At 41.1% G+C, this 27,239-nt stretch overlaps 1 protein-coding gene across 8 annotated transcripts in view; it reads right to left on the reverse strand.

The window, feature by feature from the left end:
- AFF1 (AF4/FMR2 family member 1) overlaps positions 1 to 27,239 on the reverse strand; it is a 214,738-nt gene that overhangs the window by 20,839 nt on the left and 166,660 nt on the right. For all 8 annotated transcript variants that reach the window (XM_033214150.1, XM_033214147.1, XM_033214149.1 and 5 more), the window contains 5 exons: positions 26,334 to 26,388; positions 15,025 to 15,079; positions 14,862 to 14,899; positions 12,420 to 12,576; positions 6,157 to 7,089 (listed from right to left, as the gene is read on the reverse strand). In XM_033214150.1, coding sequence (XP_033070041.1) covers positions 6,157 to 7,089; positions 12,420 to 12,576; positions 14,862 to 14,899; positions 15,025 to 15,079; positions 26,334 to 26,388 — 1,238 coding nt within the window. The remainder of the gene's footprint in view (positions 1 to 6,156; positions 7,090 to 12,419; positions 12,577 to 14,861; positions 14,900 to 15,024; positions 15,080 to 26,333; positions 26,389 to 27,239) is intronic.

Raw genomic sequence — 27,239 nt, forward strand, 5'->3', positions numbered from 1 at the left:
TGCAATACTGGGTGAGCGGAAATGCAGACCAAAATTCCAAGAACAAGACCTGCCAAAAAACAGGAGGCACGGTGTTCTTTAGATTTTTCTAGGTCAAGAAGCCATTCAGATGAGAGTGATACTCTCTCTTCAGAAGGAAAAAGAAGTCCCTTTGCCCTGTGGTTTATCCCCCAGGTCACCCCCACACCCCCCCTTCATGGAATCTGGCTTAAGGTATGGGTTTCAGAAATTCGTTTTCTACTAGGTTAAGTGTCTCAAGGACGGTGCCTCACCTTCCACAAAGGGAGGCTGCCGGCTGACGAATTGGTCCTCACAGACTTGTTTGCTTTTCTTAACCTGTTGGGTCAGGCAGCCCTGATCATCTGCCAGATACTGCTCCACCCACAGTGGAGCACAGGGCAAGAGTGAAGGCCATAAAAGGAAGACATGGGCTTGCAAGGGGCAGAGTCAGTTTCCGTCAGGGAAAGCCTCTCGGCGGGCCGCGCTGCCCTGCAGCTGGCTCACCCAGCAGACACTTGGAGGAAGCAGGGAAAAGGTGGCTTTTTCCAGAACTGACACTTATTTGGGGCCACAGAGATTCTAGCAGATGGAAAGATGTAGTTAACCAGGAGCTTGGCTTTGGAGGAAGATGGGAGCATCTGCAGAAGGAGCTAAAGTGGAGTAGGAATGTGTGTGGTACTGAGTGGCAACGGTGGGGGCCATGGAGGAACCAAGCCAGGGCTGACGTGGTACCGGCCTTATTCACCGGCAGCGTCAGAGCCAGTACGCTGACCTTGTGCGCCTCGAGAATCCTCCCGACAGACACTTGTACGCAGAAACACGTGTGAAAAAGAGGAAAGATCACTGGACTGAGAGGAGACAGCATCCCTGAGCTGCAGATCTATTTTTACTCAGCAGCCAAGCCATGTTAGTGCCTTTCTGGATCTCATCTATAAAAGGTGGCAGCTGATCAAGGGACCACTAAGGTTCTTTCCACACCTAAATTCTAAGGCTCTATTATCTTCTTCCAAAGGGAAGCAAATGAGCTTGGTAGCACATGGAACACAGAAAACTGGAGAAGCAGTCTTTGGGGAAATTCAGGGACTTCCCTGTGATTCACCTCGGAAGGAGATTCAATACGAAAAAGACACAAGGGACATCAATTTAAGTTTGCACCAAGATCAGGCCCAGGGACTTGCTGTGCAAACAGGTTGTGTTCACTGGGATGAGTGCTACAGAAAAGGGAAATTCATCCACTTTTCTCTTTGGTGAGGGAACGGATGATTCAGAACAGCCTAAGTTATCACATGCATATGGCTGTGGTGTTCTCCTCAAGGTAACTAACAGGCCTGGAGAAATTTAGATGTAAATGGCCTTAGTCAAGCAGAAGGGATGAGCTTTCATTTTGAAAGATAACCAGGGGTGCTGATCTGGAGCAATAAACCAAGAAAAGACAGTCAGATCTTGGATGGAAGGGAAGGACTGAACCAATCACTCCCTGCAATAAAGCTGCATTTTCCTCCTACACATCATAACTTCCCTTCCTCACTCCTCAAAACACATACACGATAGCACTGGAACGTCTTTCCCAAAAAAGTTAAAGTGTCTTGGTCGGCAAAGCAATTATTTAGAAAAAGGAAAAGAAAGACTTGAATGAATGCACCTCCTTATTCAGTTATTCATCCAAATGACAATTAAGACAGACTATCCTTCATTTGAAAGGAATCTATAAGATGACTGAATGAAGTGAGGAATTCTCTCCATGAATTCCTAGACCAATGCAAGGCTCACACATGTAGCTCTATGCACATTAGGTGTTTATTTTTCTTTTTTCAGAGACAGGGTCTTACTCTGTTGCCCATACTGGAGTGCAGTGACTCAATCACAGCTCACTGCAGCCTTTAACTCCTGGGCTCAAGTGATCCTCCCACCACAGCTTCCCGAGTAGCTGGGACCTCAGGCATGCACCATTGCGCCTGGCTAATTAAAATAAAAAAAAAAAATTCCCCCCCCCACCCCCGAGATGGGGTCTCACAGAGTTGCCCAGGCTGGTCTTGAACTCCTGGGCTCAAACAATCCACCCACCTCAGCCTCTCAAAGGGCTGGGATTACAAATGTGAGCCACTGTGCCCAGCTAGGTACATTTTTAGAAGGCTCCCAATTGCACTGGCCTGGTTGCATATTACTGTATATATATATTGTAGTTCTTGAGTTCAACTTTTCTTCCAAATCTGGAAAAAATTAAGCTTGGTTTAAGAATTCTAAAGAAGAAAATATAGGCCAGGCATGGTGGCTCATGCCTGCAACCCCAGTGAGGCAGGAGAATAGGGTCTGGAGGCAGGGAACCTTAGGCTCACCTACACTGACTGGATATCAGAGGCTACTCCCTTTTCAACCCCTCCTTTTTCTGTGTGGTAGCTGGAAAATGAAAGTAACTCTGATTGGTCCCCCCTACAACCAATCAGACCAGTTGTGGGCCACTAGAGTGAACCAATGGGACACCTCTAGAGGGCATACAAACCCCAGAAGAACCAGTGTTTCTGAGCCTCTTGCTCCAGCCAGCTCCCACCCTGTGGAGCATACTTTCATTTAAAATAAATCTGTTTTCACTGCCTTGGTTTTTTGTGCATTTTGTCCAATTCTTTGTTCAAAACACCAATGAGCCAGACAACTGCCCTCAACCAGTACCTCCACTGCTTTGGGAGGCAGAGGTAGGGTTGCTAGAGGTCCCAAGTTCAAGACCAGCCTGGGCAACAAAGTGAAACTCTGTCTCTACAAAAAATAAAAAGAAATTAGCTGGGTACAGTGGCATGTGCCTGTAGTCCAAGCTACTAAGGAGGCTGAGGCAGGAGGGACACCTGAGCCCAGGAGTTTGAGGTTGGTGAGCTATGCCACTGCATTCCAGCCTGGGCAACAGAGCGAGACCCTGTCTCTAAAAAATAAGTAGATGAATTAACAGAATAGTCTCTAAGCTAAAAATAAAAATTTTTTAAAAGAAAACATAAGTTGGTATTAGAAAATCTAAACTGTAATCAGACTGATGAAAGTCAGTAGTTTATGTAAAGAACACGACATGAGGTCATGCATATTTACCCTCACAGTTTTCTCTACTCTTCCTCATGCATTGTTCCTTACCCATGGCTGTAGAGTAGTAAAAAAAATGCATGTGCATTTCTATAGGTGCCGTGTCTAATGACTTCATCACAGCTGTTAGCCACCATTAACTCTTTGTGATCATCTTCATACACTTTTAAGTCTGAAGTGGATTCAAGGATCTGTAAATATTCTGAAAGAAAATATTTGCTAAACTTTGTGCCTAGAGAGGGACAGACTCTAACAGGCCTTTAAATAAAAACACTAAATTCCACTAATGTGAGGGATCAAGCATGTTCTTCTGTTGCTCTGACTATATGCTCACAGAGCTTTTTCTAATGTTCACATTTAAAATGAAGAAAATGAAAAATATCCTCATTATCCAAATGTTAGCAGTACCCAAACTTGACAGCCCTGTCTCTGCCATGGAGAGCAGGCCCACACACTGGTGCCTGCTGGAGCAACCATGCTAGTCAGAGGGCCAGGGGCAGAGAACCCCGAATAAGCAGTCAGGGCACTAATGAGGAAGGGGGGACAACCTGTCTTCTACAATAAATAATGAGATTAATACACTCATCTCCCACCTGGAATCCAGCAGGAAGTTAAACCAAACGACACGCGATTCTCTGAAGAAGAAGAATACAGTTGACTGTTTCTTTATATTTATTTACCTGAAAGCTTCTAATGTTTGTAACTAGTGACATATTTCAGGCCAGGAATTCTGTTTGCCTAGATCATGATGTCTAAACACTGCACACTTGACCAATTTTGGATCCAAATAACTAGCTTTGTACGCTCTTGGGCCCTGTAGTACGGCTCTGCTTCAGTGGTTCCCAGCCCTGATAGGCACTAGGATTACCAAAGGAATTTTTTAAATACCAGTGGGGGTTGGGGATTCCCGTCATCAGTGCTAAAGGCTCCCAGGTGGCTGTAATGTGTAGCCAGAGTTTGGAACCAGTGGGTCAGACATCAATACTGAGGGTACCAAAGAGGCAGACTGTTCCCAGGTCAGATCTCTCAGCAGTTCGACAGCCTTTTGAAGAAATCATGCACTCGATTAAGATGAAGGGATCACTATTTCTTCATGCTCTAAACAGAAAGATAAATGAGCTGCCCAAGAGGTGCTCAGCCAAAACCTGGGAATGGCTTTTAGAGGGCACAGTGCCCACAGTCAACAGAGAGAGCTGGAAGTTTCCCTTTCTAGGACCTCAAGCAACACTTCTAGATTTGCACTGGGGTATGAACTAGACTGAGCTCTCTGGGGGATCCTCCAGGTTCTAACATTTCCACCTGGTAAGTAATCCTTTCAGAAGTGAACACCTGTCCCCACCCCAGCTAATGCAGACGGTCAGCACTGGAGACCACACAAGACCACAGCAGCTGGGAGACAAGTGAGAGATTTACCAGGACAGGGAGCTACATGAGTGTGTTCCTGAAGTTTTCTCAGGTCTTATCAGATGCAGGTTATCTTTTTCCTAACCAGGTCCATCACAATTTTCTCCATAAAGTTTTGTACCTTTCACTCACACACACATACACACACACACACACACACACAAACACACACACACACCCTAATCCATCCCATATAAAAAGTTTAAAGAAGTTTCTGGCATGAAAATATGCCCTGTTCGCACTCATTAGCACGGATACCATCCCACTCAACTTGCCTGCTGCAAACGTGGTGGCAATACACATCCTCTAGTCTGCTGCGAGGAGGTTCTGAAGAAAGCAGTCGCCCTTTACTATTCGGTAAAGTTGGGTTATATTTTTAACCCAGTGGATTCATCAGTCAAATCTCAGACATGACAGCAGGCTTCACAATCTTTTTTCCCTTTGTTATTCTTAGCTCAACTTCCACAGCTGAGTAAGAAGTTTTTCATGTACTTACAAGAGTGTCAAAAATTTTATTTCCTTCTCAGCAGGAGAAGGTTGGCCCTTCTTGTGTCTTTGTCTCTGATACTTGGGCAAGTTGGCTTGGGAATGCTACTGGAGAAAAGCTCACTAATCTTTCATCATGATGAAAAAGCAACAAATAGAACAAGAGCTCAATGATTCAAAATAAAAGGAGACTGTCTAAAATAGTAGCATGTTCAAGTAACAGACAATCTTAAATAATGCAGCAATTTTTTTTTTTTTTACTCTGGCCATTCTGTATCCAAAAGAATCTTCCAAAATTATAATAAATAAAATGATGTGGTCAACACTTTGCAATGTGCCATTATCAGCCTATATTACTCAATGAGACACTAACCATATGTTAGTAACTGTAATGAGGTATATGGTCATGTGTTAAAATATGGATGTGATATTGGTGTAAAAGATCCTACTACGAGAGTAAAATTTGTACAGAGCAGTTCTTTTAATAATTCAGAATATGAATTAACATTTCAATTAATATAATATCTCAATTTCTAACCTAATGGACAAAACCTAATGGGCCAGGTGGTAAATGCCAGTTATAAGAATAAATGAAAATGAGGCTGGGCATCGTGTCTCATGCCTATAGTCCCATCACTTGGGCAGAGGCGAGTGGATAACTTGAGCTCAGGAGTTCAAGAGCAGCCTGGCCAACATGGTGAAATTCCACCTCTACAAAAAAATACAAAAATTAGCCAGGCGTGGTAGCACACCCCTGTGGTCCCAGCTACTCAGGAGGCTTAGGTAGGAGGATCATTCCACCCCAGAGATAAGAGGCTGAAGTGAGCCAAGATCACACCACTCCAGCCTGGGCAACAGAGCAAGACCTTGCCTTAAAAAAAAAAAAAAAAAAAGAGGGGGGGTGGGGGCAGCCTTAGATGCTACATTATCCTAAAAGAAGCTATCGTTTTTAATGACTGCCTCACCTGTTTTAAACTAGCAAGACTGATGGAGGGACACAACACGTATTAATGCCCATATGCAGAATGAGAAGCAAAGTCCAGACAGGTAACACTGGTAGAAGGCACAAAGGCTACAGCAAATCAAAGCAAAGAATTGTGAGACAACTCAACTGGGCCTAAATCAAAGGCGGATCAAAGATACCATCAGGCCAACAGCAAAGATGGTCCACACTGGAGTCAGGGCAGTCTCCCCAGAACTCACCTTTCTCTTTTTGGCCAATTTGCTTGAGCTGTCTGAGCTCCTCTTCTCAGAACTGTGCTTCTTCCCTGCGGGCGGCTGTTTATCCTCTGCTTTCCTCTGGTGGCTCCCCTTTCCGGGAGGCTGGGGTATCCGAGAGAGCAGGTCTAGGGTGATCTTCACCATCAAGCTTTGTGGGGGAGGAGTGTCCCTTAGTGGTGACAGCAGCTTGGTGTCTCTCAAAGGCAATGGGAGTCTGTCTTTGCGGCTGTCCTCCTGGACCACCACGGCTTGGCGGCAGCCACTAGTCCTGCTGCCGCTGCCACTGTGGAGCGGGGCCTGGCTCTGAGTCAGGGGAACAAGAGCAAAGTGCTCAGGGCTCCTGTCCCCCACATTGTCCTTCGTGGGTTCTGGGCCTGAGGGAGCCTTAGAGGGGGCAGGGAGGGAGCTCTTGTGCTTCTTCTTCTCACTGGAGGGGGGCACTGCTGGCTTGGGCTCTTTGCTTGCTGCGGCCCGGGGCCGTCCTTTCGTCTTCACCTTGGGCTTGTCTTTGGAAGTCTGGTCTCTGGAGCCGTAGGGAAGAAGTCCCGCCTCCCTTTCCACCTGCAGGCTGGCCCGTGAATCTGCCCGGGCAGAGGCCTTGACAGGTTTTTTGGGTTGTTTGGTTCCAACAGTTTGCCTCTGTGGGGGTTCCTGCTGTGCTGGGGACTTCTGACAGCTCCTCTTTCTGGGGTGGGGGGCTTCGGGTGGGGCCCGGGGGGCTTTGCTGGAGCTTTTCAGGGGAGGATCTTTGGATTCAGAACGCTCCTGACTCGTGGCACCGTCGCTGCTGCCCTTACTCTCTGGGCGCCGCTGTGGGGGCTCTGTGCTGCCAGGACCCTCCAGTGGCGCAGCTGGCTGGCTGACTTTGGTCAGCCAGTTGTCCAGCTGCCATTTATTTGTTGTTGGAGGCTCAGGCTAAAAATAAGGAAAGAAATAAAAGTGTTAACTGACTGATGACAAATCATTTTTTTGTGTTAGTCACCCACTTATACAATACTGTCCTGCAGAGGAGCGAATCCCTCCAAAACCAGAATTTAGGTTCCGGTTATCCTCCTCAAGTTATAAGATCTATAACAATTAACTCTTAAAGCAACCTTCACTTTTTTGTGGGATTTAGAAATTTGGTAATAGCAAGTATTAACCAACAGGCAACTGCCAACTGCTGAGAAATCTTTATAATATATTCTAATGGTAATTATAGTATAATTTAAACAGAATTGACACATTTTGGTATGTGAACTACTCTATTAAGGAATAACAAGAGGAAATGAGTAAAAAATCATTTCATCAAGTATCTGCAGAAGGCAGCTAATGAATACGTTTTAGTGGGCTCATATTTTATCCTTGTTTTGACGTATTTTTCAACTAAAGATGACTTTTATTCAAGAAGAGATTTCTCTTTTTTGTGTGTGAAAGGGTCTCACTCTCTTGCCCAGGCTGGAGTACAGTAGCATGATAATAGCTCACTGCAGCCTCAAACTTCTGGCCTCACGTGATCTTCCTGCCTCAGTTTTCCAAAGCACTAGAATAACAGGCCCATTTCTCTCTTTTACTTAAAAACATTATGTAGTAAACATTTACATGTGACAAAGTTATCATATCACATGTAGTATATACTGATTTGCAATTTTTACAACTTGATAAGAAGTCAGCTGGGTCACATTAGCCAAGCATTTAATCCCATGTGAACCCTTTAAAAGTCAAACATTGCACCAACACGGCGGTTCACGCCTATAATCTCAGCTTTGGAAGGCCAACACAGGAGAATTCTTTAAGCCCAGGAGTTCAAGACCAGCCTGGGCAACATAGCAATACCTCATTGATACAAAAAAGTAAAAAATTAGCCAGGAGAGGTGGCATATGCCTGTGGTCCCAGCTACTCAGAAGGCTAAGGTGAGGATTGCTCGAGCCCAGGAGTTTGAGACCGCAGTGAGCCATGTGCACTCCAACTTGGGTGATAGAGTGACACCTCGGTCTCAAAAAAAAAAAAAAGTCATACATCAAATCTCTCATTACAAGCAACCTGGTCTGAAATAGCACCTATGCTTCTAAGATACAAAGGGAGGCATACAGTCAGGGGCAATGAGAATGTACAATTGCGTGGCATAAAAACAGAGGTTCCTGGCTTGTTATCTTAACTGTTAGTTCAACCTTTGTCAATATATTAACTGCTGTTGCATCCCACCACGTCTCTCCAGCTCAGCTATTACACCTTATTAAAAGAATGACAGAGACTCTTGTGTCTCCAAGTTCCACTACTCTATCTTGCACATAGTGGGTGCATGAGATATATGAGTATTCTGCTAGGTGGATTACTATACCCATGAATTTCATATCATATAGAAAAATACTATTGTCTAACAGATAGTTACATTTATTTTAAAGAGAACACATCGCTGTCCTTATGTCCTTATCTTAAGAAAAATACTATTTTCTTTAAAGATCCACTCTGGGAGATGGTTTGTAGAAATAAGTCATATACATAATGCATCAGAAAGTTAGCTGAAAGACATCCTACTTCAGATTTATTTGCTTAGATTATAGATAAGGAGAACACTCCAGTAGGTGGAAAAGTTTTAAGGGGAAGAAAGACTGCTGACAATTTTTCCAAGTGGAACATCCCCAATAATTCTACTCCATAAAACATGGAAATCTAATGATGAAAAATATGTAGCTATAACATATAGGCTTTTTGGCCAGGAAAAGGTTAGGTAATAAAATGATCAGGTAGACAGCTCGGGTTTAGTGTGACTAATGGAACAGAACTAAGAAACTTAAAAAACCAGGCAAGAACATTCTTTGGACAGTAAGATGATTGCATAATTCCTTTTTTCTTTCTGTTTACCCCATACTGCTGCTTATGATAACATTATCTTCCTTATGGCTTCCTTTGCTTATGTTAACTGTATACCCATGCTGTCATCTGAATTTAAGGGCAGAGAGGGAGGGAAGAAGGAAACTACTATCAAGTGGCAGGCATTTTGTCACATGTAATCTACATCTGTATTCAATATTCTAAGAAGGCAGAATGGTTAAGAGTAGAGAAAAGATTAGCACACAATGCCCACTTGTCAAACATGATTTCCTACAGAGAATTCAGGGTGTGGTTACATAAGTGGTTAACTGATGGGACAAGGTAGTGAGAGACATCACTTGCCAATCACAACAGGCACGAAGCCTTCACACTCTTCCTCAGGAAAGGTATGGACACACCTCACCCACTGGCTATACTTACAACTGCACCCCAATCCCTGGCATGCTCTTTAGAAGACAATTTAAGTGTGAACCCAAAAAGGAAGTCATTCCTGGTATAAATAACATCTGGTTTCCCCCCAACCCCCAGAACAGCATAGTACTGAGATACATTTAGTAGTCCCTAAGACTGTCTTGGTTACAGAAATAAAATATATTCTTCCACTATAGTCCTAAAAAGTTCTGAAGGAAGGCCTATGTCCCAATTTGAGGGTAAAATTGAGTAGTTGTGCCAGACAAGGGGAAGAGGTAGGGGCAATCCTGTATACCCACTATTAAGTTGTGAAATGGATACAATTTCTTTGATATATTATTTGGGTACTGAGATGGAAAAAATGTTTTCATAAGGGATTGATTTAAAATATTTTTTAGGCTGGGCGCCGTGGCTCACGCCTGTAATCCCAGCACTTTGGGAGGCTGAGGTGGGTGGGTCACTTGAGGTCAGGAGTTCGAGACTAGCCTGGCCAACATGGTGAAACCCCATCTCTACTAAAAATACAAAAATTAGCCGGACGTGGTGGCACGTACCTGTAGTCCCAGCTACTCAGGAAGGTGAGGCAGGAGAATCACTTGAACCCGGGAGGCGGAGCTTGCAGTGAGCCGAGATCACACCACTGCACTCCAGCCTGGGTGACAGAGTGAGACTCTGTCTCAATAAAAATAAATAAATAAAAATGAAAATAAAACATTTTTAAAAATAAAGTTTAAGTAGATAAAAGTGCCAAGGTTTTAGACTTTCAAATATCCTGGGAACATTTTATCTTTGTTTAGAGGATCAAGGTCTGGACTTTCATTTCTTTCTCTGCCTCTCCTCACCCCACCCCCAATCTGCCCTCCCAGTGCCGTTGCAACCCAAATACTGCAAATTGGAAATAGGAAAAAAAGGATATAATTATTTTTTATTAGGTGTTTTATTTAATAAATTGGCAAAAGTTAGTATATTTTAGAATGAATTATGATTTTGAATTAAGAAGTTCTGAGCTATGCACAATATAGATTTATTCTTTTAGTAACACTACATAGCTACGGGGAATATGAGTGCAAAACATTTTTTAAATGCTTGAGGTGATGGGTACCCCACTTACTCTGATGTGATTATTATGCATTATATGGCTGTATCAAAATATCTCACACACCCATATATACACCTACTACATACCCAAAACATTAAAAGACATAAAAGAGTGAGAAACAGTGAAAACTGCATAATCTACAGTACTGATTATGGAATATTAATGAAAAAGAATTTTCATTAATATCTGTATGTACAACTTATTACAGAATTTGTGTTACTCCCAAATAACACCATAGATTTATAATAATGCAGGTATTTACTGTAAAAGGAAAGAGATGTAGTTAAATACTTTAGGAAAAATTCAAAATTTAAAATCTAAACAAAGATAAAATATTCCCAGGAGGATGAGCCTCAGTACATAACACATACTGTCCACAAGTCTGGATCTGCAATACATACCAATACTAGCCCTTTTTAGTAAAGCGATTTTAAAAGATAAGGCAGGAGGGGACCATTTATTTTACACCTAAGAGGTTTCACTCTATTCCAGTAACTTCTCAAGCAATAAAATACATCTTACCATTTCCACTTTATTTTAATTAAATATTATTTAATTACCTTTTCAATGTCAGTAATCTAACTAGCATGAAGATTTTTCTTAAAAATAAGGTGAAACACAAAGTAAAGATCTTACAAACGTTAACAGTGAACATCACACAATTTGTCTGCACAGCATTTTCAGTATCCTTTTCCCTGAGGCAAAGAAAAATTATTTCAATAGCAATTAGTATCATATAAGGAAACAAAGAGCCCCAGAAACATACAATGTAGTTTCTAAATCTGAAAGGCACTTCAAGTGTAGTTAATACTGATGCATGTCTGTCCACTCCAAAACATATCAAGCTCTTATTTTCCGCGCCAGACACAGATTCGCATCTAACAGAAAATGACAGCCAGTTATTTTCTCAGCCTCCCTCACCCTCAGACAAGACCCTTAAATCGCCCTACATCAGCTCCAGATGTATTCAGTTAATGCCCCACTGGAACTGCTTTGCTTTCTAAACAGAGACAAATACAGAAGGCTTTTTAATGCTTTCCTAATTAGAAAGCTTCATTTCCTAGCATTTCCATATTAAATAAATGGAATATTTTTCTCGATGTGGGCTGTCTCATTCACCAAAAAGAAAAGAATGCCTTCCCTTTTCATTAATTTCTTTCCCCACCATAATTTTTACAACGTTACCCAAATTTTGAGGTGATTTGGCAACCCTGTTAGCTGTTACTAATAATTTCTTGGGCTCCACAATCCAGTAAATAGCATAAACCCTCTATATTTACTTAGTGCTTAAGATTTTCAGTCTTATCAGTTTATCTTTACAATATTCTCCTGAGGGTGGGTGACAAGCAAACACCATCATCCTTGTTTTACATGGGGCAGAAGGGAGCAAGAAACAGAACCCTGACAAAACCACTTTGCCATCAATTTAATGCATGGCTTTTAGTGATTCGAAAATAGAACTCCTGATGACTTATTTCTAGTTCACATTCCTGCCCTTTGCTAAATCAGGCGGTCTCCTTTTACTTTCCTTAATTCATGCATTTATAAAATTTCAAAAAGAATTCTCATTAATATTAAAATAGCAGCCTACTGAAACCAAGTTTTCTTTTTAAAAGAAGGGAAAAGAAAATGGTGTGCAAACAGTCTTAATGAGTTGATCTTCAAAACACCACTAGCAACGACAGAGAAGACCTATCATTTTCAACAGGGGAGAGAAGACCTCTCTCCTTTACTAAATATTTGGTAAGAAGCAAATACATAGAAACAGATGGCTCTAGACAGCGTAGGAGCAGGAAAGCATTGCCCTATGGCACAGAACGACTCAGTCTCATGGTCAGTCCTGGCCCCTAGCAGAGACTCTAGCTTCAAAGGGCAGAATGCTGCCATTTAAGGTGGCCATCTCGAGGGGGGACACGGTACCTCCGGAGCTGAGGTTTCTAGGGGCTCATTTTCTTCGCTGTCACTTGAACTGCTCTCGCTCTCCGAGTCTGAGGAACTGTCTGAGTCACTGGTGCTTTCTGACTCTGCACTGCTGGAATGTGCTGATGCCACCGGTTCTGGAAGGGACTGTGGAACACTGCAAAGCAACCAAAAGATAAAATTAGAAGGCACGATGCAAGGTGGATTTCTTCTTTCTCCCTTGCCCATTTTTCTGCTACTCAAAAGGAAGGGTCTTGGTATTAGATACACTGCTAAACTATCACATCATCCACCTGAGAGAGGCCCAAAGTAGTTTAATAGAAAAGCAAAAACCTCTGAAAACTGTTCACCAGATAAATGCATAAATGAGAAGCCTGTGAAATTTTACTCCTGAAGAATATTTCAAGCGATCCAAAATTTAAGTTAGATGCTGGGTGCTTCATATGAAGGGTTGGTAAACCATAGCCTAGGCTGGCTGCCTGCTTTTCTAAATAAAGTCTTATTGGAAGACACCCATACCCATTTCTTTAATGTACTATGTCTGCTTTTATGCTGCAATGGCAGATTTGAACAGTTGCAACAGAGACATATACGGCCCACAAAGCCTAAAATATTCACTATCTGATCCTTTAAGTTTGCTGGTCTCTGCTACACATAACCAAATCCAATTAATTTCTATAAGAAAAGCCAGTACATTAAATCTCCCTATATTCTCTATACAAGAACTGGGTGGTAGCCAAAGACCACTAAATATAAATGGTGTTCTTTTGCAAGATGAACTCAAAAGTAAACAACCATTCACACTTCCTGGCAGAACTACAAAAGTGATTTAGGGATCATCCCCAAATATCAGCCAAAGGAGAGATTATCTACTCCAAATTTTAAGAATGGGGCAATAAATCTAAGTTAATGAGAAAACACAATGATCTCACCGCTAGACACACATAGAATTTCAAAGCATATATAATCTTAAAGCTTCACCCTAGATGGTATTAATTAAAGCAGTAAGTCATTAACTAAAATCTGGACAGATTCCAAATCCACCTAAAACATTTTCAAAATAGATTCGTAAATAACATACTAGAATAAAAAGTATTAAACAATAACAAAATCACTAGTTGAAGTAATTTTAAAGCACACACGATACCACTATATAATTTCCTCACAGAAATGCTGTACCCAGTCTGTGGCCCTATTTCCACTGGCAGCTGAAGAGCATGAGCCAGTGATGAGCAAAAGGGGCTACACTCTCAATGTTTCTCCTGCCTCAAGTCTGTACCCCTGCTTGGTCTCTTCTTCTTCCTTTTCCTTCACTTTTAGAAGTTAGGCTACCTTGTCATGTTTTATGAGTCATCATAACCTATCAGAAATTACTGAACAAAATAAGACATAATCAAGCAAACCTGATGAATCTGTAAGAGTGCACATAATTACATGGGCTTCCTCCACATTAACTATAACATCCCCTGCATAATGGACAATATTTTATTGCTAATCTCGTCTCTGAGTGGATGAGCACATCTCAAGGGAGTAAAATAACTTTGTCCATAAAAGACAGGTATCTGGCATATCAGAGGAAAATATTATAAAAGTAGTTCAAATAGTTCATATTTTCAAAAATTAAATCATCACACTCCCTAAAGTAAGGCTGCTTTGTTCCATTTCCCATCACACTGAAATGTACTGCTGGTCATTTTGAAAAGCAGCTGAAACAGTATGAAAATTCATGTAACTAAGAAAACAGCCATAATGGAAAAGAAGTTCTGGAAATAATTGAGCTTTATTGAAAACAGCAAATCTGTTACCTCCACTAAAACACCGGGGTTGTCAGTTTAACTTTTCAAATATTGATTACCTAACACTGATGATGAATTGTATTTTAAGCTTGTTTGTAAACTCCTTTTTTGAGACAGAGTCTCGCTCTGTCACCCAGGCTGGAGTGCAGTGGCGCGATTTCAGCTCACTGCAACCTCCATCTCTTGGGTTCAAGCGATTCTCCTGCCTCAACCTCCCGAGTAGCAGGGACTATAGGCACGCGCCACCATGCCTGGCTAATTTTTGTATTTTTAGTAGAGACAGGGTTTCACCATGTTGTCCAGGCTGGTCTCAAACTCCTGACCTCAAGTGATCTGCCCACCTCGGCCTCCCAAAGTGCTGGGATTACAGGCGTGAGGTAGCACGCCCAGCCTGTAAATTCTTAAAAATCTTTAACATCTATACTGATGATGTAGATCAGTGTGGGGCTCTCGCTTCTATAGGGTTAACAACCTCCTTATGGCTGATTTAAGCTTCCAAAATATTAAACAGGTACTTTCCTTTTACTGTGATCCTTCAGCTCCTTCCCATGAAAAAACTGTGGAAGTACTAAATAAGGCTTTATTTTTCCCATTTGGTAAAAAATTGCAAACATTCTGTACAGATGGGGAGAAACCCACACGGTACCTTGGAGGTGCAGATGAGGAGGGAGGCTTCTCTGGGGTCTAGGCATTCACAATAAGGGGAAGAAGGAACAGGAAAAGAACAAAAAACAGGTTAGAACAAGCAGCTCAGATCTGTTAGATGGATTTAAAAGGACTCCTGGTATTACAGGCTGTGCAACACTTACTTGTTCACCGTCACTGTCCTCACTGTCACTGAGCTGAAGGTCGTCTTCGAGCATGCTGGAATGGGCAGGGACACAGAGAAGAATGAATGTGAAATGATTTCTAACAACTTTTCTAGCATGTAAATAGAAAATATGCCTAATTAAACAAAAGAGAGAGAGGACATGTATATGTTTTATTTATTTATTAAAGGCTATAATTTCCTGAAAATGTAAGTTTTACAATTATACAATTACAATGTATGAATACAATTATAATTATATAATTATAACACAGAAACCAGTTAAGTGCAAGCCTCTCACCATCTCAAGACAGACTCTTTCACATGTTACGCTGAAGCAGAACTACCACAAGACAAGGATTCACTGCGAGCCCTGAGACTAAAGTCCTCCACTCCTAATCAGTGAGGTCAGGGTCCATGCAAACAAAACAAATGGGGTGGATGGGGGGGATACATAATACACTCAATTACTTTCTTCCAAAAGCTCTAACTGAATTAGAGTAATTAGCCATTAAATGAATTAAAGTTGAATGAATATTTGTAAAGCACTCAAAACAGTGCCAGACACATAAAAAGTTCAACATTAGAATTAAATACACAGTAAGATGTATGATGCTATCAAGGCAAATATCACCCAACAGTGTAGTTACTTTACATTTCTGTCCAAAGGACATTATTAATATTAAGCTTTATTTTTCACATGTAATAAATTATTCTTTTTTGCCTATGTGAACACTGATCAATGGGAACAGTAATACAAACGCAATTGTCTACAGATTATGTTTAACCTTATTGCTATTGTTTCAGTGGGAAGAAAAAAAAAATCCATTTCCTCAAACTTGGATTAACATATCTATAGGCATTCTGGCTTATGGTGAACCTAAATAGTAAAAAGCAAACATTTGCCAATCTGTACATGTGTTGCCAAATTTTAAAAACTCCCCCACCCTTAACCTTCTTCCATGGAAATACCCAAATATCACAGGGATGAATCAGTAATTGCTTCCTCTCTTCCTTTTCCCCCAAATTTTATGAACATGGCTATTTGAGGAAATGTTTTAAGTAAAACTGAAAAGGAAAAAATAATCTGCTGGAGCATTACCAATGCTCCAAAAAGCAAATTATTAGAGGTTAAAATCCTTCAGTATTTCCAAAAATACCTATTCAAAAATCTTACCACCAATTTTTACTGCAAAGCCACTATCTACCACTGAAGAAAGCAGGCATGGTTACTTTGGAAATCCTGGTAAAAATCACTATATTTTCTAATGAAAATGAATAAAACTTGGCTGTTTTGTAAATGACCGCCTACATGAGGTGGTAACTCTGCCAAGAAACAACTTTCATAAATGTACTAAAAACATACTGGGATAAGTTTCTAAATAAAATGAAAACTGTCAGCAACTTGTAAATGTAGGTCTTGCACAATATTTATCTAAAAGAAGCTAAATTCATATTTTTATTTCTTTTTGAGACAGGGTCTCACTGTTATCCAGGTGTGGTCTTGGCTTACTCCAACCTCTGCCTCCTGGGCTCAAACAACCCTTCTGCCTCAGCCTCCCGAATAGTTGGGACTACAGGCGCATGCCACCATGCCCAGCTAATTTTTGTGTTTTTGTAGCGATGAGGTCTTACTATGCTGCTCAGGCTGGTCTAGAGCACCTGGGCTCAAGTGGTCTGCCCACCTCAGCCTCCCAAACTGCTGGAATTATAGGCGTGAGCCGCTGTGCACAGCTAAATTCATATTTTTTCAAGGCTAGAAAATACAGCCTTCAGTGATAGGACTTGCCAGTTAGCAACATAATGGTATATAAGAAATAGTCACTCAACAGGTTTATTGCTAAATGGTGGCTTGGCTGGGATATACACAAACAAAAGATAAAAGAAGTATCTTTGAAATAAATGTAAAGGCCGGGCGCGGTGGCTCAAGCCTGTAATCCCAGCACTTTGGGAGGCCGAGACGGGCGGATCACGAGGTCAGGAGATCGAGACCATCCTGGCGAACACGGTGAAACCCCGTCTCTACTAAAAATACAAAAAATTAGCCGGCCGAGGTGGCCGGTGCCTGTGGTCCCAGCTACTTGGGAGGCTGAGGCAGGAGAATGGCGTGAACCTGGGAGGCGGAGGTTGCAGTGAGCTGAGATCCAGCCACTGCAGTCCAGCCTGGGCGACAGAGCAAGACTCCGTCTCAAAAAAAAAAAAAAAAAGAAAGAAAGACATGTAAAGTATAATACAACCAGAAAAATATCTGGCGAAGTGTATTCAATATTAGCCACCAACCACAACAAAACAAAAAATGGACCTCTTTCTTAGTTACTAGGTTTGTTTTGAATAAAACTGATTTGCCTTAATTCTTGTAACATCAATGATCATGTAATCCAACCACACTTCCTGTTTTGAGCACAGGATTACAGATTCTGTAATTTTCTCTTCTAGCTACTCAACATCTAACTTCCAAGAACATACTCTTCTAAAGTAAGGCAGAAAGTTAGAGAAAGTTCTGACTTTTGGCTCCACTTCCTCTTCAGGATAAACAGGTACCATGAAAATGCTGTCCCAGATTCTAAAAATCTTCCCTGCAGAGAATTACGTAGATAGTAACAAAATAAGCCTGCAGGTATAAAACCTGTTCCGAACCTGAAGAGTAGGGACTGTGATCTCTGAAGGAAGATTGCAAAAGCTATCTCCAAAGAAACACTCAGAAGTGATAAAACCAGCATGGTCAAACAAAATCTCTCCTCCCTCATTTGGGATGTATTGGGATTTATATATAAAGTATTTTACTTAATAAAAATTTGTGAGTATAATTTATTTGATAAAGAATAAACATATCTCACATGAGAATCAGCAGATCTGTGTATTACTAGTGTCTGCTGGCACAGCCAAGAGTAACCACAAAATATTTCAGAAAGCATGATGATTTACTGTATCACCAGAGGTGGGTATCTCAACATAAACTAGCATGCTATTACTGGAGGAGAAAATGGCACAAGAAAAAAAATTTTTTCTAAAGTTTTTGATTAAAAAACATGTACGACATCTACTTTAAGTTACAAGTTGTTAACTAAGTTATGCTAATATAAAAAAGTAATCATGAATACCATTATGATTTTTTTTCAAACAGAAAATCCATGTAGCCGAAGACAGTTTGATGACAGGTGAAGGATTTTTAGACATAAGGACAAATTTTAAAGGAATTCAAATTTCTTTTAAATTTAAGAGGCTAAGGTCCTCCGCCTGTCTCACACACTATATTTGAATCCAAGGACGTACTATATGTGAAGAATCAGCCCTTGAATGTGAAGAATGAGGAGATGAACTACAGCACACCTAGGTGAGCACCTCTGTCCCCACAGCAAGGGAAGCCAAATCTCTTGGACCCAGTCTCAGCCATAGCAATAAAGCCTGGGTCAAGAGAACAGAAAGCTCAATGGATATGCTTCTTCTTTCTCACCTGTAAGTTTTTTTGAATTAGGATAAAATCATTTTCACCTTTATATTCTGTCTAGAAACTGGTAGGTACCCTAAAAAAGCAGGCTGAATAGGACCCCCTTGTTGAATAAGTAATAGTATCATGTAGCTGTGCCCACTATGTGATCAGAACAGACACTGCCTATATTACGATCCTGTGTGGTGGCTTTTGACCATCCCTTCACATTCTAAGGATGAGGAAAACAGCCACCTGACATGCCCAAGATCATGAAGCTGGCACATGCTGGGGCTGGGATGCAATCTATCCCATCTGATACAAGATCCCCTTGTTCTGGCCAATGGATAACACAATGATTAGAAAACCCAACTGATGTAATTAAATCTAAGTTCCAGAACCCACCAAGAGGAAGACTTTGATTTAAAATAAAACTACTTTCCTACTGGAACTCAATATGCTATGCTTCCCTTATGAAGATAAATTAACTTTAAACCTCATATACTTTAACTGGTCAAAAAACAAATTTCATTTCCAAACGCAAAGTCAAGAAGTTATTTCAAAACATACAAAACTGTATTATCTACTTTTATAGTGTTCAAAAGAAGCCAAATTGCTCAGGTAAAGCAACTCTTTAAACTACATGTAGATTTAATCACATTTTACATTTGGTTAGGTAAACTTTTTGCTTACAGGTAACAAACAATTCTCAAAACCCTTTGTACAAATGCATTTTTCAGGCAGCTGTTCTAGCAAAGCTTAAAGAGCCACATACAGGTTCTGGCAGGCATGCTGCAGTGAGTCAACCCAATTGCTACTGTGTGAAGACATAAAGTCACCATTTCTTTTCAATTTCTTAGTACTGGGCTTGCCCAAAGCTTTCACTGCCAATATTTTGTAACATCTCAATTCAGATCCAAAAAGTATTTACATAGCCTTATTTCTTGGCTTAACATTTCTTATGATCATTTTGAGAAAGAGCAAGTGAAGTCAAGCTCATAGCAGTTATTTAAAATCAGTAAGTCACAACCATGGCATCAGGTGTGCTAAAAATAATAAGAAAAGTAACACTTTGCAGGAACCACTAACAAGTATGTGAGAATGTGTAAACTTACAGAATCTCACAGATCTAAAACTGATCCGGGGATAGGATGGGCAATGGCACACAAAGCAGGAGAAAGAGGCTGGGCTCCAGAGCACAGCCAGAATCCCAGAATTTTTTTTTTTTTTTTTTTTAATTTGAGACAAAGTCTCACTCTGTCACCCATGCTGGAGTGCAGTGGTACCATTATGGCTCACTGCAACCTATGCGCCGTCCAGGTTCAAGTGACCCTCCCACTTAAGCCTCCTGAGTAGCTGGGACTACAGGTTTGTCCCACCATGCTCGGCAATTTTTTAAAGAATTTTTTTGTAGAGACGAGGTCTTACTATATGCACAGGCTGGTCTCAAACTCCCAGGCTCAAGCAGTTCTCTCGTCTCAGTCTCCCAAAGTGTTGGCATTACAGGTGTGAGCCACCGTGCCTGGCCCTAGAATCCTGGCATTTTCAAAGCAATCAGGCTCTAATTCCTTTTTTGATGTATGGCAGAAATAAGGACTGCCCATGCGTTCTAAGAGACGATGGGAGGTTACAAATTACGAAGCAGGCTAAACAAAGAATAGATGAAAAAGTGAAAAGGCAGATGTCCGGCAGTTGTGACACAACATATAACAGGAACTCTCCAAATGGTGACAATAGTTAGAAGGCAGAATTCAAGTTCACGGAGAAACTTTCCACAGGAATTATGGGATAACAAGATAGAGGGGAAACTGACTCTACATGATTAACTCTAGTGAAAGAGGTTAATGTTTGATATGATAAAAATGGTTGCTGGAGTCATAAAAGATTATTTAAACTCCATGGATGAAGTGAAGATTTTCTGATGTCAAATAAGGAAATGAGAAAAATCACAAGAGTATAAATGAGGGAAAATCTGAAGTTAAATCAGTAAGATTAAATCAGTATGACAAGGTACAAGAATTATATACTTTCAACTAGAAACAAAATCTAGAATATTACTTTAATTCATGTCTATTAAATACTGTGCATAGGTATTCAATCAAGTTTATCGTGTAATATCTTTCCTCCTGCATTTATTCTGAGCACTTACTATGTGCCAGGCACTGCTCTAGACCCTATGGTTAAAACTCTGAGCCAAAAAATGTCCCCACTAGTCTAGAGGAGGAAGACAACTAAAATACACCATTTCTCAATGGGTAACCAGCCTGTGGAGGGAAAAGGATGAAAGAGAAAAGATGGCTAGAGGTCACTCTTTTATACAGGGTAGTTAGGGAAAACTACTGATAAAGGCCACCCCAGGTCAGAGCTGAAAGGAGGGAGACAGCACAATGCAAGTCTTGTGGAGAGAGTCATCAGAACACCAAAACGAGCAGGGAGACCAAGGCTGCCAGAATGGAAAGTGGACGTGTGCGTCGGGGAGGAGCTGTGGCAGGGGTTAGGTTTTGGAGGTTCTTGGAGGCCTTTGCTGGGGGGCGAAGGAGGCAGGAAAGTGAATATGCTTGTGAAAGTGGACCACACCTTGTTGGTTTAATAGCCCAGCATCCCACAGAAAGGGTAAAATACACAAACTACCCTTAAGGCTAAGATTCCTAGTGAATTAAAATATATTTTATTCAATCTTCCAATCTAGTTTAAATTAGCCTAGAGTCACCTGTTGTAGTAAATTAGCAGTTATAATGTAAAATGACACTTAAAGGGACCCTTAAGGGCTCCCCAAAAAGCAGGTTTTATATATGCAAATGAGCTTTTTCAAAGTAATCACTTAAAAAAAAAAGAATGACTCCCTAAGGTTTTCAAAAGCTTTCAAAGCCTACAGCGTAATCTGTTAAGCCCCTTTCAAGGTGGCAAATAGTCTCTGCCTTTCTCTTATCAAATGTCACCCTCTCTGGGCCCCTCTTTTCCCTGAAGTATAACTACTATCCAAAGAACTCACCTCAATCCTGTCACTGTCACATCCCTTGTTCTGTGTTATATGCCATCTACAGTTTGTCACAAAATGTGGAAGACAAGGATTTCGTCTTATTGACCACAGTTTCTCCAAGTACCTAAAGCAGCACCAAGCACAAAGCATGTGGGGCCGGGCACGGTGGCTCACTCCTGTAATCCAAGCACTTTGGGAGGCTAAGGTGGACGGAGCCCAGGAGTTCAAGACAAGCCTAGGCCAAATGGCAAAACTCCGTCTCTACTAAAAATACGAAAACTAGCCAGGCACGGTGGTGTGTGCCTGTAGTACCAGCTACTCAAGAGGCTAAGGTAGGAGGATCGCTTGACCCCAGAAGGCGGAGGTTGCAATGAGCCAAGGTCACCCCACTGCACACCAGCCTGGGTGACAGAATGAGACCCTGTCTCAAAAAAGGAAAAGAAAAAGTGAGATGAACACTTAGTGAAAAAAAATTTTTAATTAATAAATGTTCTACGATGCTGAAGGCTTAATGCAGATCTACAAATGTACAAATAACCAGCAAAAATGTTTGTTCCCTGTTTTTGAGAAGTGAAAGAACTGTGAATAAGAGATGTAGATATTACTTCAATGTCAAGTTCTAAGCTTTACATGTGGGGCAGATTTCTACTACTTCCATAATATTTATCACCAAATTGTACTTTCAGTTAGACCTGCCATTTAAATATCCAGGTTCAAACAGTATAAGCTAACGTTTGAAAACAAGAGGAAAAATTTAATTTCCTTAGGCTAAGCATGATTTAAATATTCTACAAGTAAAGCATGTCTTCAGACTTAATTCTAGTACATTTCAGCTGACACTACTTATGTCCTGATGTGACAATTTTATATTACAATAAACAGAAGGAGTCTTCCTTATTCACCAAAATATTTAAAAGCCAACAATGTTTTGAGTAAAAGCTGAAAACTCAGGCTCATTTGAAAAGGTATCAGACTCATCCCAGCCTTTATTAACTTGGCACCAGTGTCTCTCATCCAACTCGAGGGACAATTCCAATCTCAGCCTTCACATTCAGATACTTGCCTCACTTCAAAAGAAACTTTCCACATAAGTAATAAATATTTCAAATTGCTATAAGGACTAATTTCTGTCTCTTACTTTTAGTGTTGATTTCAGAGGCCAAAAACAAGAAAAATAATGGAGGGGACCTTTTTGTAAGGACTTGGCAATTTGGGGGTAGGGGAAGAAACAAGTTAGCTAGAATATCCAAATAAATTGCTTTTTAGTTTCTAAAATATTAACACGTTTGTCCTCTTTCAGAGGTTGACAAATGCAGACACCGGTAAACTAAATCTGGCCGCACGGAAAGAGAATTCTCCACAATCATATGAAGGTCACAATTACTGAAAATAAATACTTTGTACTTTGTCCTCAACACTTCACAGATCTAAGCCTTGGAAAGGAAGAGGATTCCAAAACCAAGAGCCCTTCAACAAATACACCCTCTCTTAAACTTAGGGGCAAATTGCACTAACATCCTAGCTAATCAGTTACCTACAGAACGTTACAGAAGGAATTCATTATTTGAGAAATAACTACAGCTTAAACTACAGTGAGAAATATATGCTAAACCATTACATTTAATTTCACACCTACATCCTTCTATCATGTTGCTACCCCCTACCCATATCTGAGTTAATACAGACCACTCGCAAGCTTATCTTTGCTACTGGGCCTCTCTTTTTATCCTCTTATATGTCCTTTTCCACTTGTCTAAGGATTCCCAAGTCCTCATAACTCTGAAAGAAAAAGCATTAAGACCTAGATTGATTTTTTAAATCAAAGTATAAATGACCCTGTAATTAATAATTTTTTTCTGACATTCAAAATGTATTAGAATATCTCCCTACCACTCTATGTGCCACTCAAATAGTTTAACTGCATGTCATAGAACCCTAATGCTGACAATAGATCAAATCAACCTGCGAACTCTAAGAGATTTGCCATACAAAATCTGAAACAATGACGGCAATTTGCAAATTAACTGGGACACCACTTTCTTCTAATCTCCATTAAAAGTGAGTTCATAAAAGCCATTCCTTTTTCCCAAGGGTACATTTCATTTTGGCATTTATCAATACCACCACGTCCATCCCCCACATAATCACCAAGTCCACACAACCCTCATTATCTACTCGGCCTCAGTATCACTTCTCTTCCATGTTACTCTTGCCTCTCCTCCCTTCCACTAGGTCCTACTTCTACCCCTTCTATAAATCTATTAGGATCATCACAAATATTCTTTCCTAGATAATTTTATATGTAGTAAATTAATAGTTTTTATAAAGCAAACACAACGTGTCACAAGATACACTTGTTAGCAACTTTCAGGCACTTCTGATTTGAGTGGTTTAACACTGCTATCAAGAAAACCACTCATTTCACTGAGCAGCTTCATCACAGGAATGGTCTGTCTCTGAAAGTCTGAAAGCTGATGGAAATTGGAGTGGTAGGGTGACTTTTGCCTGCTCAGTCTGAGGCTACCTCTCAGGCAGACCCAGCTGCCTTTCTTCCTCTACCCACAGGCCAGAGACGCGGTCCCTTCCCCACTTTGGTGCAATTGCTCCACCCATTCTACTCCTGGAAGAGCAACCCCAATCTATGCTTACAGTCAATTGGGATACCCAGGCTATCCCTGGGTGTACTGGGATACGTCCCTTCCTGGCTGCCCCAAAGACAATGGTCAGGGCCTTTTATGGTCTACAGGGCTTGACAACCAACCATCACAAAGAAATACCTGGTGTAAAACCCTACAGAGGGTTACAGAGGTTCTACAGAATTCTTACAGTTGTGGTCCCTGATCTGCAGATTCTACTCCTTACCAGCCATCAACTGGTTTAACAAACCTCCTCCTTCCTCAAATGTAATCCACGTCAGTGAGTCTAGAGTCTTAGAATTTAGCACCCAGTAAAATTTCCAAAAAGATAAAGGGACTGTGGTGGTGTGTGTTGGTAATCCAGCTACTCAGGAAGCTGCAGCAGGAGGATCACTTGAGTCCAGCAGTTTTAAGACCAGCCTGGGCAACATAGTGAGACCCTGTCTCTAAAAATATGTTAAAACATAAATAAGTAAAAATTTTAAAAAAAGAAAAGAAAAGGTGAAAGAAAAGGGAAGAGGAGCTGGGCATCACAGTAGCCTGTGCCTGTAGTCCTAGCTACTCAGGAGGCTGAGGCAGGAGAATTACTTGAGCCCAGAAGTTTGAGGCTGCAGTGTGCTATTTGGGCTTGTGAAGAGCCACTCCACTCCAACCTAGGCAACAAAGCAACCTTGTCTCCAAAAAGAAAAAGAAAAAGAAAAAGATAAAAAGAGGCTAAGTGTCGAAGCTTATATCTGTAATCTCAGCACTAGGACTGCTTTAGCCCAGGAGTTAGAGACCAGCCTGGGCAACACAGGGAGATCCCACCTCTTAAAAAAAAAAAAAAATACCTGGGTGTGTCCCTATAGTCTGTAGTCCTCTGTACTCCAGCCTGGGTGACAGAGCAAGACCCTGTCTCAAAAAAAAAAAGGGGGGGGAATAACTAATAAAAGATAACATTTTACTCTCCCAGCAAAAGGCATTAAAAACAACAAAAAAAACTCATCATCTACCAGAACCACAAATAAAATACATTCTTACCACATGCACAAAACCCATCTTTCAGATCAAAAAAACACCCCGTCTTCTTGTTCCTTTTCCCCTCCCTCATTCAGCCATGGTGAAATGAAAACAAAGTACACTAAGGAATTGGCACTTGGGAAACACTTAACCCAGACCCACATTTAGTCATGGCAAGGAGATAAAATAACCTCTCCAGCTCAATATATAGTTTTTTAAATAACCCATCGCAATCCCCACCTTCCAAAATACATGGAACAAATATTGTGCCTAAAACTAAAGGAAAGCTGGAGCTTAAACTCCTGGGCCACCTCAAATCCTGAGACCAGCAACACAGAGTTAGTGACAGATCAGACACTGAAGGAAGACCTCCTCACTTAGTTCCTATGACCACCTCCACCTCTTGTCATATGAAAGTAAAGAAGTAGCAGTTCAACACCATCAAGAAATGACAAATTGGGTCAAAATGCCAGTTAAAAAATTTTTAATATGCAGTCTAAAATGTTCCAAAAACCCAAAAGATATCTGGACTTACTGGCCTTAATAAAGAACAGCTGGGCAATAAGATTAGCTCTTTATTAGTAAATTAGGCCAAAAAAGAGTGGAAAATCTTCAATTGTGCACATCCCCCAAAACCTGTTTCCAACAGCTAACGCTATTTAAGACTGACATCTTAAGAGCCAAGGCCTTCTATTTCCACAGTTAATATGTAAGTAATGGCCCAAAAACCTTTTTTCCCCTCAAGAAGACCCTTTAGCAAACTCGCCAATGGTACATAGACCCTCAACAGGGGAACTTAATCCAAATATTAGGCCAGGCACAGTGGCTCACGCCTATAATCCCAACACTTTGGGAGGTTGAGGGAGGTGGATCACTTGAGGTCAGGAGTTCGAGACCAGTCTGGCCAATACGGTGAAACCCTCTCTCTACTAAAAATACAAAGATTAGTCGGGCATGGTGGTGGGCACCTGTAGTCCCAACTACTCGGGAAGCTGATGCATGAGAATCGCTTGAGCCTGGAAGGCCGAGACTGCAGTGAGCCGAGATCACGCCACTGCACTCTCACCTGGGCAACAGAGTTAAGACCTCATCTCAAACAAATAAGCAAAAAAAAATTAATGTGGGCCCTTTCTTCCCTTTACAATGCAGCAGTATCTTATTAATGTCATTATATAAAAGCAGAAAAGAAAAATCTAAGCAATGCATTTACATGAGACATTACAATTTCATACTATACATTTTTAATACACAAAAAGCATTTTACTTACGATGACGTTCCTTGCTGAGAATTTGGGTGGGTTTTTGAAGATGTATCATATTGTTCTGAGGGGGAGAGAAACATTATCAGAGCAGCACAATGACACATTTACGAGATCGTTAGTTGTAAGTTCTTTTACGTTCAGCCCCACTTTTTACCTAAACTCACCGCACTTGGTACAATCTTACCATTATAAGATGACATTTATGTTACTTCTAGAGAGAAGGCTTGTTCAGAATCCAAAAGCTCTCAATAGGCCAAAAATACCTTGAAAGGCATTGCTTGCAGCACAACCTACCTACGATGCCAGGAACTTTCCTATGTGTGGGAAGACCTCCCTGTCCTTGACAGGGGTGGAGGCCCACATGGAAGCACTCCGGCAGGGCTGTGCTCCCAGTGCCCTGGCCACCATGTGACTTTACACAGATATCAGTGATCTGTTATCTCTCTTTCCACAGCCCTGTCCTAGGTGCTCTCCATCCCACCTGTCCCTTCATTATTCAACTCCCCACCTGCAATTCATTCATTCAGCAGCTCTTTAGAGACTGCCTCATAGACACCAACATGTTTAAGGCATTTGGCCCTGTCCTGAAAGAGCTCACAGTTGACTGAGGGACATGAAACGGGTCCATAAATATCTGTAATCCAAGGCAGTGTGAGATTAAGTACACAAGTCAATTACAAAAACTAAATGTCCTGGGAATCCACAGAATGGTTGTTCTCTTGGTAATACCAAAGAAGGCAAATTAAAGAAAGAACAAAATGAATTGTGTCACAAAGGACAGCCAAGATTCTGGCAGAGTGATGCTGGCAAAAGAGAGAGGAAGGCAGGAGCAAACACGAAGAAGGGGGTCTGAGTTTGGAAAGGGCAGAGCTGAGGTGCAGCATCTGTGCTGGACAGCACTGAAACATTCGG

This window comes from Trachypithecus francoisi, unplaced genomic scaffold, assembly GCF_009764315.1.
Source record: "Trachypithecus francoisi isolate TF-2019V2 unplaced genomic scaffold, Tfra_2.0 Lachesis_group1, whole genome shotgun sequence".
Taxonomy (NCBI): domain Eukaryota; kingdom Metazoa; phylum Chordata; class Mammalia; order Primates; family Cercopithecidae; genus Trachypithecus; species Trachypithecus francoisi.